The sequence below is a fragment of the Prionailurus viverrinus genome, chromosome C1 (genome assembly GCF_022837055.1).
Source record: "Prionailurus viverrinus isolate Anna chromosome C1, UM_Priviv_1.0, whole genome shotgun sequence".
Taxonomy (NCBI): Eukaryota; Metazoa; Chordata; class Mammalia; order Carnivora; family Felidae; genus Prionailurus; species Prionailurus viverrinus.
In genome coordinates this window covers 141,368,004-141,381,474 of record NC_062568.1, presented here as the reverse complement: position 1 = coordinate 141,381,474, position 13,471 = coordinate 141,368,004, and the positions used below count along the sequence as shown (strand labels likewise).

The 13,471-nt window shown below is 39.5% G+C and overlaps 1 protein-coding gene across 1 annotated transcript in view; it reads left to right on the top strand.

The window, feature by feature from the left end:
- Window positions 1-6,919: 6,919 nt before the first annotated feature.
- Window positions 6,920-13,471, top strand: part of CLCA1 (chloride channel accessory 1) — a 31,759-nt gene continuing 25,207 nt past the window's right edge. The window contains exons 1-3 of the mRNA XM_047871792.1: window positions 6,920-7,096; window positions 12,109-12,249; window positions 12,415-12,562. Coding sequence (XP_047727748.1) covers window positions 6,935-7,096; window positions 12,109-12,249; window positions 12,415-12,562 — 451 coding nt within the window. The 5' untranslated portion in view covers window positions 6,920-6,934. The remainder of the gene's footprint in view (window positions 7,097-12,108; window positions 12,250-12,414; window positions 12,563-13,471) is intronic.

Sequence of the window (13,471 nt, the reverse complement as noted above, 5' to 3'; positions counted from 1 at the left end):
ATACTCTGAAAACTATAGAACACTTATGAAAGAAATCAAAGATGACACAAAGAAATGGAAAAGCATTCCATGCTCATAGATTGGAAGAACAAACATTATTAAAATGACTATGCTACTCAAAGCAATCTACACATTTAATGTAATCCCTCCCAAAATACAACCAGCATTTTTTGCATACCTACAACAGACAATTCTAATACTTGTATGGAAACACAAAAGACACCTCATAACCAAAGCAATCCTGAAAAAGAAAAACAAAACAGGAGGCAACATGATTCTGGATTTCAAACTATATTACAAAGCTGTAGTCATCCAGACAGTATGGTACTGGAACAAAAACAGACACATAGATCAATGGAACAGGACAGAAAACCCAGAAATGGACCCACAACTATATGTTCAACCAACCTTTGACAAAGTAGGAAAGAATATCCAATGCAAAAGACAATATCTTCAACTAATGGTACTGAGAAAACTGAATGGTGACATGCAGAAGAATTGGACCACTTTCTTACACCATACACAAAAATAAATTCAAAATGGATCAAAGACCTAAATGTGAGGCAGGAAACCATCAAAACACTACAGGGAATCACACTCATAAATCTCTTTGACTTTGGCTGGAGCAACTTCTTACTAGACACGTCACTGAAGTCAAGGGAAACAAAAGCAAAATGAACTATTGGGACTTCATCAAGATTAAAAGCTTGTTCACAGTGAAGGTAACAATCAACAAAGCTAAAAGGCAGATTTCAGAATGGGAGGAGATATTTGCAAAAGACATAAGGATTAGTGTCCAAAATCTATAAAAACTTATCAAACTCAACACCCAAAAAACAAATAACCCAGTTAAGAAAGGGGCAGAAGACAGGAATACTTTTCCAAAGAAGACATCCATATGGCTAACAGTCACATGAAAAGATGCTTAACGTCACTCATCATCGGGGAAATACAAATCAAAACCACAGTGAGATACCACCTCACACCTGTCAGAATAGCTAAAATTAACAACACAAGAAACAACAGGTGTTGGTGACGATGCAGAGAAAGGGGAACCCTCTTGCACTGTGGGTGGGAATACAAACTGGTGCAGCCACTCTGGAGAACAGTATAGAGGTTCCTCAAGAAACTAAAAATAGAATTACCTTACAATCCAGCAATTGCACTATTAGGTATTTTCCCAAAGGATACAAAAATACAGATTTGAAGAGGTACATGCACCCAATGTTTATAGCAGCATTATCAACAGTAACCAAACTATAGAGAGCACAAATGTCCATTGACTGTTGAGTGGACAAAGAAGATGTGGGGTGTGTGTGTGTATACATATACATATACATATACATATATATACGTTTGGGCTCTCTATAGTGTGTGTGTGTGTGTGTGTGTGTGTGTGTGTGTGTGTGTTTGTGTATGTGTGTGTGTGTGTGTGTGTATATTTATATGTAATGGAGTATTACTCAGACATCAAAATAATGAAATTTTGCCATTTGCAATGATGTGGATGGAGCTAGAATGTATTATGCTAAGTGAAATAAGTCAACCAGAGAAAGACAAATACCATATGATCTCACTGATATGTGGAATTTAAGAAACAGCCAGATGAACATATGGAAAGGGGGGTAGGGAAGAGAAGAGAGGGAAATAAACTACAAGAGATTCTTAATGACAGAGAGCAAACTATGTGTTGATGGGGGAGGTGGGTGGGAAATGGGCTAGATCAGTGATAGGTACTAAGGAAGACACTTGTAATAAGTACTGGATGTTGTACGTAAGTGATGAACCACTGAATTCTACTCCTGAAACCAATATTACACTGTATGTTAACTCACTAAAATTTAAATTTAAAAAAGGAAAAGAAAAAAATAAAGAAAGAAATGTAAAGGACTTAAAATAGCCAAAATAATCTTAAAGAAAAACAAATCTGGAGTGTTTACACGACCAGGTATCAAGACATACAAAGCAGGGGCGCCTGGGTGGCGCAGTCAGTTAAGCGTCCGACTTCAGCCAGGTCACGATCTCGCAGTCCGTGAGTTCGAGCCCCGCGTCAGGCTCTGGGCTGATGGCTCGGAGCCTGAAGCCTGTTTCCGATTCTGTGTCTCCCTCTCTCTCTGCCCCTCCCCCGTTCATGCTCTGTCTCTCTCTGTCCCAAAAATAAATAAACGTTGAAAAAAAAATTAAAAAAAAAAAAGACATACAAAGCAGCAGTAATTAAGACTATATGCTACTGAGGTAAAGGTAACTACATAGACCCATGAAACGGAAAAGAGAGTCCAAAAACAGACCTGCACATTTTCAGGCACCTCATTCAGAATAAAAGCACAACTACAATTCAATGGGGGCAAGTATGGTCTTTTCCATAAATGATTTGGGTCTCTTGGCTATCCATAAAGGAAAACAAAACAAAACAAGACAAAACTTATGAATCTTACCTTACGCTATTTACAAAAAACACCTTGAGATAGATCACACACCTAAACATGAAAGGTAGAACAATAAAACATAACAGAATACTGTATAATATTTTCATGAACTTGAAAAAGCTGTCTTAAATATGATGCAAAAAACACTACCCATAAAACAAAAGATTAAATTAGAGTCCATTAAAATTAAGACCCTCTGTTCATCCAAGGGCACCATTAAGGCAAGCCACAAACTGGAAAAAGCAATTTACAATACATATATCCAACAAAGGACTCAGGACCTAGAACATGTAAAGAACTACTATAAATCAATAAGACAACCTAATTAAAAATTGGGCAAAAAAATTTGAACAGGCACTTTACAACAAATGACATCCAAATGACCAAAAACATAGGAAAACGTACTTAAAAACATTAGTCATCAGGGAAAATGCAAATTAAAACCACAGTACAATATGGTTACATTCCTCTTAGAGTAGCTAAAATCATAAGGACTGACAGTACTACATACTGGTAGAAAAGCAGAGCAATCAGTATAACTACTTTGAAAAGTGCTTGGCAGGTCAACTAAAGCTAGACATATGTATACCCTGTGACCTAACAATTCCTCTCTTGGAATATACCCATGAAATAGATGCTTACGGAAGTTTTACTTACAATGGTCCCAAACAGGAAATAATCCAAGTGTTCATCAACAGCAGTTGGTAAGTAAATAGTGTTATATTCTTAAAATGCAATACAATGGATAAAGAACATATTACTATTGCATGCAACCTGGCTGAATTTCATGCAGTGAATGTTATGTGGCAGTAGCCAGATACAAGAGGATGTACTGTATATTTCTATTATTTGAAGTTCAAAAGTAAGAATAATTAATCTATGTGGCAATGGAGGTCAGAATAGTGATGACCATTTGGGGGTTTCTGACTGAAAAGGAACACAAAAGAGATTTCTGGGTGCTGGAAATACTCTACACCTTTGGCAAAAGTTTGTCTCTCAGGGTGCTAACTCCCTGTACCTCTGGTTTGTGCACCTCTGGCCCACCTGCCCTGCCTCTGACAAAGCCAGATCCCACTTGCCATGGTGCAATGCTTTATCTGAGCCAAAGCCTCTGTGAATCAGTTTAGACCAGACTTGGGCACCAGAGAGAGTGGAACTGCCACTCCAGCCCAATAGAGGCCATGCTAAACTAGGCCCTCTCCCTGGAGAGGCAGACAAGACAAGAAGGACATGAGGAGGTGAGGTGGTCATGGCAGCAGCATAGACTCTCAATTGAGCAAGCAGCCAAGGCTCAGTGAGCAGGAAAGGCCAAGCAAATCTGGGGAAGCACCTAAACTGAGTTTCTCACAACTTTGTCATAGATAACTGCAAAAGCCACAATTCAATAAGGGCAGGGCAACTAAAGGCTCACACCCCTCAGGAATGAAGGCTCTGGTTACAGCAACAGGCGAACAAACAATACAGATCAGCCAAAATGCTGGCTAAAAGTGAGGGAAATTGGTGATAAAGGAAGGAGATAAATATGCATAATGGCTGTGAAAATTAATATAGGGAAGCCTCACTAAAAATGGAATCAGGGGGCGCCTGGGTGGCGCAGTCGGTTAAGCATCCGACTTCAGCCAGGTCACGATCTCGCGGTCCGTGAGTTCGAGCCCCGCGTCAGGCTCTGGGCTGATGGCTCAGAGCCTGGAACCTGTTTCCGATTCTGTGTCTCCCTCTCTCTCTGTCCCTCTCTGTCCCGTTCATGCTTTGTCTCTCTCTGTCCCAAAAATAAAATAAACATTGAAAAAAAAAATTTAAAAAAAAAAAAAAATGGAATCAGGAGGGTAGAAGCAGAGGCTGAAAGGGGGAACCATACCACTCAATGTCAATTACAGGAAGAATTGTTAATTACAGTCCCCAGTAGAGAATCATCAACAGGAAAGAATCATCCATTACAGGCCTCAACAGGGAAAGATTTACATGGCATCTCCTATAAGAAATCAACTGTACCTGCAACTCAGCCAATTTCTCCAATGGACTTTCCTTTGAAACAAACCCTCTCAATCTTCATAAAATACTGTTCCCTTCCTTTTTTTTTCTTTGACTTGCCTATGGTTTTGCTATAGCTTGCATGCCCCAAATTAAAATTCCCGGTTATGGAGCACCTGGGTGGCTCAGTCGGTTAAGCATCCGACTTTGGCTCAGGTTATGATCATCTCTTGGTTTGTGGGTTCCAGCCCCGCATCAGGCTCTGTGTTGACAGCTTGCTCAGAGCCTGAAGCCTGCTTCAGATTCTGTGTCTCCTTCTCACTCTCTGCCCCTCCCCTGCTCATGCTCTGTCTCTCTGTCTCTCAAAAATAAATAAATGTTAAAAAATAAATAAATAAAATAAAATAAAATAAAATAAAATAAAATTCTCAGTTACTCCTGAATAAACCCACTTTTGCTAGCAAAATGACTGACTTTTATTTTAAGATTAACATGGTCTTGAGACTAGTCCTAGCAGCAGACACTGATTTATTCAATAACTCTCTTGCTTTAGGTCTTTTAGGAGATTGCAATTGGCCACCACTTTGTAGGAGATTCTATGAATGATTGGACTTGTACATTCTCTTAAAGAAAAAGCAAAATAGTGAGGGCTCGCACACACAAAAAAATGCCACCTCTACATTATAATATTGGAGCTAAATATCATGGAAGGAGAAGAGTGGATATGAGCAGTTCAAGGGGTAAATTGTGTTGGATTAATCTTACAGAACCCCCTTAAGATTTTCTTGGCCCCATCCATGCACTGGACCCTCAGTTACTCACCCCTTCTCAGTACCTACTTGCTCCTTGAGGGCCCAAGTGGTTCCACTGCCGGAGGTCAACCAGGCACCACTTGGAATATAGCTCCTTATACACCACAAGGCATGGAATCGCTCTTTCCAAGCTACTGCTGAATGGCTGGACAACAAAGCCAGTAAGTTCAGGGGAGCTGATCACCTCTAGGAGATGAGAAGCCAAATACTTCCTCTTCCTCCTTCCCATGGACTGTTCCAAGGCATGGTTTCATTCTATAGCCCATTAGTAGACATCCCAAATGTCAGGGCAAGTCTAACTGCAGGGTGGCCCACTGGGTCTCTTCATTGTACCACAGTGGCCAGTTTAGTAACATTTCACCTTTTATTGCTTCCCAGCCATCCCTGACTATTTCCCCCTTTCTCTCACTCTCACTGCTCTGCTCTGGGATTAAACTCTCCAATTATTAACACATAAGCTTGCCCTAGACTTTGTTTTTTAGGGAACCCAGGAAAAACATATGTAGTTGGGGGTGTGAGATGTTTTAGAATCAAAAATTTTTATGTATGATAAACGCATACATTTTTTCAATACACATTAAATAAATTATTTTTGCACCAAAGCATATTTAGATCATCTGGACAACCACTTTATAATCAGATATTCCCACTACTTCAATGCTTTACTTTCAATTGCTTAAAGACATGTACTTGAGCAATAAATTCTATTTATTAGCTGTAAGTACTAACCTAACTTTTATGAGCCAACGTCAAAGAAAGGGGATAAACAAGGTGAAATTGATGCTTATCACAAATGAAGTCTTGGGATGAAGGGATATTTCAAGTAATTTGAATACAGTAAATTGGTAGACCAACTTGAGTTTCCATCTGAGGTTTGACAAATTTAAAAGAGTTTATGAAGTAGGTGGCAGTCCATAATTCATATTGAGAGAAATTTAGTTTCAATAAAATAATTTAATGTTGTTAATTTGAATTATATTGACCCATGAGCTGTGGAATAGAAAAATAGAAGTCTGATGAGGGAACTGGAGGGAATTTGCTTTGCACAGTGATACGTAAATTTTATCTTTTGTCTCCATTATAAAATATTCAATAATATCTATGTTGCTTTCTAATTTTTTTTGTTGTTGTTACAAGTGGATTGTATAAGAGAGCATCAAGAGGTGATGAGGTTATGTCAAGATCAATGAGGATTAAAAAAAAAAAAAAGACCACCATCATAGATAACTGGGTATATGACTTACACTTAATAGTGCTCACTGAATATGCAGAATAGTCAGGCCTCCATGGGGAGGTGAGGGTTGGAGGGTGGTGTTGGGTGGGTCAGTGTCTCTGGATCAGCAAACATTTGTAATAAGTAAACATCTTTTAATGGCCGAGCTGCTTGTCACCTGTGAATTCCTCCAAGGAACAGGATGTGGGCTCCCCACCCTCATTCCCAGCATCTGGCACAGGTGTAGACAAGGCTAATAATCCTTTCAAAATGAAATATTTGAAAGTACACAGAATTTGAGACTAAGCTATATGTATGGTTCCTTATATTGGAGACAAATGCAATGGTGAAAGAATTTTGGGTCAAAGGGTTAAACACTGTGATAAACCACCTCTGATAACTTGGAAAAATGTGTGTCTATATATTCATATATATATAGAGAGAGAGGTAAAGAAAGATACCTCTAAATGCAGCATTCTCCAAAGAGAGAAATCAAAGTGCAATGTGCAGCAATGGGGTCATTTAAATGTTCTGTTTTCATCTTGGTCCTTCATCTCCTGGAAGGCGCTGTGAGCAAGTCACTCATTCAGCTGAATAATAATGGGTATGAAGGGATTGTCATTGCAATTGACCCTAATGTGCCAGAAGATGAAACACTCATTCAACAAATAAAGGTAGGTTCAAAATGATAATTATCCATGCTTTAAAAACATTTTTTATCCAATTATTTTTATTTTTGAGAGAGAGGGAGACAGAGTACGAGTGGAGGAGGGGCAGACAGAGAGGGAGACACAGGACCTGAAGCAGCCTCCAGGCTCTGAGTTGTCAGCACAGAGCCCAACACGGGGCCTGAAACCCATGAGCCATGAGATCGCGACCACAGCCGAAATTGGACGCTTAGCTGACTGAGCCACCCAGGTGCCTCTATGCTTTAAAAAAAAATAAGTGTAATATTGTCGTAGAGCAAACATGAGTTCTCTAACTCCAGCTGTGTGACATTGCCACATTATTTTCAGGTCTGAGTATGTTTCTTCAGCTGTAAAATGTAAATAATAACACTAAACTATTAGGATTCTTGTGACAGATGAGATCATAAATGCAGTGCACATAACTCAGAGTTTGATACATCATTGGTGCCTAATAAATGATGTCTACACTGACTGGATTTTACCATTGGTTTATATCAGATTCTCCTTTTATTCTCCTAATTGTAATCCCCTTCTCTGTGATCCTATTTAATACAGGAGCCCAGGATGCAAATCTCTGACTTAAGAACAATCCTGACCCTTCCAATGAGAGGAAACTATGCATTTTACCAGCTCCAATGCAAGGGACCCTCTCAGGGCTGCTGGGCAGGCTCACCTCACTTGTTACTTCCCCCATGGGGGAAGGAAAAACTAGGGAAGCATCTAACTGCTATAAGGTGGAGGGATTAGAGAGGTTGCATACAACAGCAAACTTTAAGAAGGAAATGCATTATAAAAGGCAAAAGTGTAGGTCTGTAAAATGGGAATAATAGTAAGCACCTTCCTCATAGGACTTTGTCATGATTAAGTTTAACAATGCATGCATATAAGGGAAGCTGAGTTAAGGGTATATGGGAACTCTGTACAATTTTTTGCATGTCTTCTGTAAGTCTAAAATTATCTCAAAATTTTTTTTAAAAACTTCAAAAATGTATGCATAATGCCTGATACATAATAAGAGCTCAGTAAATGTTAGGTATAGCCATCAATCATCAATCCCACTGTTAATCCTTCTAGATCAAAAGAGTTCCTCCCTCTTAACCAAGCCAAAGGGGCTGAAGCTTGTTTCTAGGCAAAGTTCCTAAGTGTGAGTTCAGAAGTTAATAGTGTAAGGGCCCCAAAGGTCGTCCCCAAAGTTTCTTTGCTCTGAGCAGAAGCAAGGCCAAAAAGATGGAGTTTGGAAAAAGGGCCATCTCTACCACCAAGAGAAGGTTGGGGTTGGAGAAGTGCAGCAGTTGATGGGGGAGGAGAAGCTTACCTGTTTAAGTGGAAGACTATGAGGTCTACCACCATTGGTGAAAGAGAAATTTACATCTTTTGAAATCCCTCAAATCAGAAACCTTGGGTAGGTTTTTGATTACCTCTAAATTTAGGCATGAGCAAAAATGAAGTAGCCACTTAAAGTAACAGACAAAGTATGGAAGAAAAAATGTGGCTGGCAATGTTTCTGTCTCTTGCTGGATAGTCAGTAGGGCTCAGGAAATACCAGGAGGACACAGATGCCTTATCTTGAATGACAATGGTCATTTGTATTTATATTGTGCTTCAAAGCTTTCAAAGCTCTTTCATCTCACTATCTTAGGGGGATTTTCTTCCTGAGAAGTGTACTTCTCACTACAACGATTAAATCTGCTTCCTGGTAGGAGTCCTAAATGAGTTGGGTATTAAGTTGGTGTCTACATCTTCTCTGTAACGGGAACACTTTTAAGGACAATAGTGTACTCTGTGTCCCTGAGTAGTGAATAAAAGTGGGTTCCCCACTATTTGATGTTCCAGATCTGCAGAGTTGAGGGAGCTCACTGTTGGCTTTGCTGCCTTTCCTGGCCATCCCTCACTCTCTGCTTTCTAAGGGGATTCTCTTCCTCAAGCCCTTGTGGGGCAGAAGCTTCTAAGTCAGCTCTTAAATACTGGCTTTAGCAGGACAGTCCCTAACATTTTTTCCATATATAGGACCGGCAGATGGCGCTGCAGCAGTTCTATCTACGGCACCTACATTCTAGTCCGTTTCAGTTGTAGAAACAACAGAACACACATGACAGAGTGAGAGAGACTAAGGGAGAAACTCGCTCTCTGCTTGTGTGAGCGCTCTCTGTCTCTCTCTCTCTGTCTCTCTCTCTCTCTCTGTCTCTGTCTCTCTCTGTCTCTGTCTCTCTCTCTCTCTCTCTCTCTCTCACACACACACACACACACACACACACACACACACACACACTTATACACACATTAAAGATATTGAATGGGAGCAGTTTGGAGTGTTCTCAATGCGTGGGAGCCCAGGCACGCCCTGACTTGGCACTCCTGGACAGTTTGCCACTCATGAAACCGCTTCGTTCATTCATTCTTTGTTCATCCATCCAACAAATATTCATAGAGCATTTACAAAATGTCAGTACCAGGAATCCACTGGTGAATAGTATACTATCCCTGCCCTTAAGGCATTACCAGCCCATCCTATAAACTGTTACCCTCAACCTTCTCCAAACCTCTTAAGTTTAAATGTCTATTTGGGGGGCGCCTGGGTGGCGCAGTCGGTTAAGCGTCCGACTTCAGCCAGGTCACGATCTCGCAGCCCGTGAGTTCGAGCCCCGCGTCGGGCTCTGGGCTGATGGCTCAGAGCCTGGAGCCTGTTTCCGATTCTGTGTCTCCCTCTCTCTCTGCCCCTCCCCCGTTCATGCTCTGTCTCTCTCTGTCCCAAAAATAAATAAATGTTGAAAAAAAAAATTTAAAAAAAAATGTCTATTTGGATATGAAGTCGCCTTCTCAAAATCTGGAACAGATGATGAAGCAGTTTCCTTATTAATGTTTCTATTAAAACATGGGAGACAAGAAAATTTCATGCTGCTTATTCTTCCTGGAGATAATGAAAATTCACATTTCACAAGTCAAATTGTAATATAATACTCTAATGTAGGAAGTTTTATATCTACTTTTCAACTTTTTGGTGATCTTGACTTAGTGTTTTTATTTTTCATTTTATTTTTTAAAAATTTTTTAATGCTTATTTATTTTTGAGAGAGACAGAGTATGAATGGGGGAGGGAGCATAGAGAGAGAAGAGACACAGAATCTGAAGCAGGCTCCAGGCTCTGAGCTGTCAGCACAGAGCCTGATGCGGGGCTCAAACTTGTGAACCAGGAGATCATGACCTGAGCCGAAGTCAATGCTCAACCAACTGAGCCACCCAGGTGCCCCCAGTGTTTTTATTTTTTTAAATGAGACAATATTATATTATCCTAGTAATTGTTAAAAATCTGGCTTTGGGGGAAGAAGGAAATGCAAATTACAAGAACTTTAATAAAACTGTCCAGGCAACCATTACTGTCACTATCTGAAGGGAGGGAACCTAAGGCTCATAGAGATAAAATAAATTCCCCAAATTTATCCTGTTAGGAAGTGGCAGAGTAGGAGTCACTTCTGCATCAATGGGCAAGTACTTCCCCATGTAATGATGACCTGTTTCTTCCCCTAAGGCCAACCCTGCCAGGCACTGGACTCTAGTCATTCTGGTCTGCTCCAGCAAGGACATTCCTCCTGCAATGACCCATTTTTCTCTTAAATTATCAGTTCTTTTCCATTAGCATATACATGTGTTATAATAGTTTCCATTAAAAAAAAAAAACAACTAAACCAAACAAAACTCCCTTGTCCTGAAGTCCTCTTTCAGCTAATGTTTCATTTCTCCATTCCTCTTTAATCTACAGAAAAACTTCTTGACCTGTTGTCTGTATTCACCGTCTCTGCTTCCTCATCCCCTAGTGTGTTGAACTCACTCATATGGAGCTATCATCTCTGTTCCACTAAAATGGATCACTCAGGTAGCCAAATTCATTGCTCAGTTATTAGTCCTCATCATACTTGATTGCTCAACAGCATTAGACACCGATGAGGAATCTCTCCTTCCTTAAACACTCTCGCCACTTAAACACAGTGCCTTCTGATTTCCTCCCCATGCACCTGCTGCTCCCTCCGGATCTCCTTTGCTGGCTTCTCCTCACCTGACCCCTAAATGCTGGGGGCCTGAGGGCTCAGTCTTCAGCCCTCATCTCTCCTCTGTCTATACTTGCTTTTGTACCTTTCAGTGGTTTTCAGTCCTAGTAGACCCAATACCACTTTCTATAATAAATTTCTTATAATACCCTCTCTACCATCTTGTCATGAAGCAGCTCAGGGAATGTGCAGAGGCATTTATAATTTAACACTACAGCTCTTTTCATTTTAGAGAAATAAAGTTGAAGAGAAATTAATTACACCACTTCCTTATATTCAACACTTAGTACTATACTAAAAATAAATACTCTCATATCATTTAGTTAACCCCAAAATTATTACAGGAGCCAGCAGTGCTACAGGTGCATTCATTTTAATTTGAGTTTCTCTCCCAGTACTACTTGGTGTGGGACTTTGAGACCTATACTCTCGAACTGTCAGTTTCTCCCTTAAAGGTTTATTGATCCTCAAAAGATCAAATGAAATGAAACCAATAGCTAACATTTCATAATGTTAACACAACGTTGAAATGTTAACATTTCATGTTGCTAAGTAAACATGGTTCTAAGTGCTTCCTTGACTTCATTTGCTCCTCACAACAAATTTATGAGCTAGTCGCTAGAATATTTTCTACTCTACGCGTGGAGAAACTGAGGTTCAGGGGAGCTTGAGGAAATTGCCTGATGTCCTGCCATAAGTGGTGGAACCACAATTAGTGTCTGCCTCTGGAGTCTGCATTGTCAACCATTATACTGAAATACATAGCATGTGGCAAGTACTCACAAAAGATCAGCTATTATTATTAATAAAAGCAATTTCCACATTTCCCCTTCCCATCTTGATAAATAACTAGTCTTTGGAAATGTGAAATACGGATATAAATTTGAATTATTGACAGTTTTGCCTATTTTCTGTCATAAATGTGCTGGTTATATGTGTTTTCTTTTGTCCCAGGACATGGTGACCCAGGCATCTCCATATCTGTTTGAAGCTACAGAAAGAAGATTCTATTTCAAAAAGGTTGCCATTTTGATTCCTGAAAAATGGAAGACAAAACCTGAGTATGTGAGACCAAAACTCGAGACCTACAAAAATGTGAGAATATCAAGTTTTTTTTCACATTCAATTTCCTTCTCTAATTCAGATTTTTTTTCATCAAAATATTCTAGAATCAAATGAAATTGTTTCAAAATACTCTTGCATGAAAAAGGTCAATTCATTTGCAGAATTTTGTAATAATGACTATTTGTTAAATTTCAGGCTGATGTTCTAGTTGCTGAACCAACTGCTCCAGGTAACGATGAACCCTACACGGAGCAGATGGGCAACTGTGGAGAAAAAGGGGAAAGGATTCATTTCACTCCTGACTTCCTAGCGGGAAAAAAGCTTGCTCAATATGGACCACAAGGTAGGGCTAGAGATAAAATAATCTGGTATATTTCTCACAATTTAATGATTTTATTCTCAAAGTAGATCAATAATAGCATTTTCTGAGTAAGCATATACAAGCAAAATAAATTATTATAACTTTTTTCACTTAAAATAGAGATTCAGTGCAAATTGGTGCAGCCACTCTGGAAAACAGTGTGGAGGTTCCTCAAAAGATTAAAAATAGATATACCCTATGACCCAGCAATAGCACTGCTAGGAATTTACCCAAGGGATACAGGAGTACTGATGCATAGGGGCACTTGTACCCCAATGTTTATAGCAGCACTCTCAACAATAGCCAAATTATGGAAAGAGCCTAAATGTCCATCAACTGATGAATGGATAAAGAAATTGTGGCTTATATACACAATGGAATACTATGTGGCAATGAGAAAGAATGAAATATGGCCCTTTGTAGCAACGTGGATGGAACTGGAAAGTGTGATGCTAAATGAAATAAGCCATACAGAGAAAGACAGATACCATATGTTTTCACTCTTATGTGGGTCCTGAGAAACTTAACAGAAACCCATGGGGGAGGAGAAGGAAAAAAAAAAAAAGAGGTTAGAGTGGGAGAGAGCCAAAGCATAAGAGACTCTTAAAAACTGAGAAGAAACTGAGGGTTGATGGGGGGTGGAAGGGAGGGGAGGGTGGGTGATGGGTATTGAGGAGGGCACCTTTTGGGATGAGCACTGGGTGTTGTATGGAAACCAATTTGACAATAAATTTCATATATTGGAAAAAAAATAGAGATTCAGAATAGTGTATTTCCCAGTTAAAATTTAAATTCTTCATGTTTAGCACACGTGTGTAAGTACAGAATTTTTAATTTTTAGAAATTGTTATCAGATAGTATTATAATATACTTTCCAAGTATAATCAAATG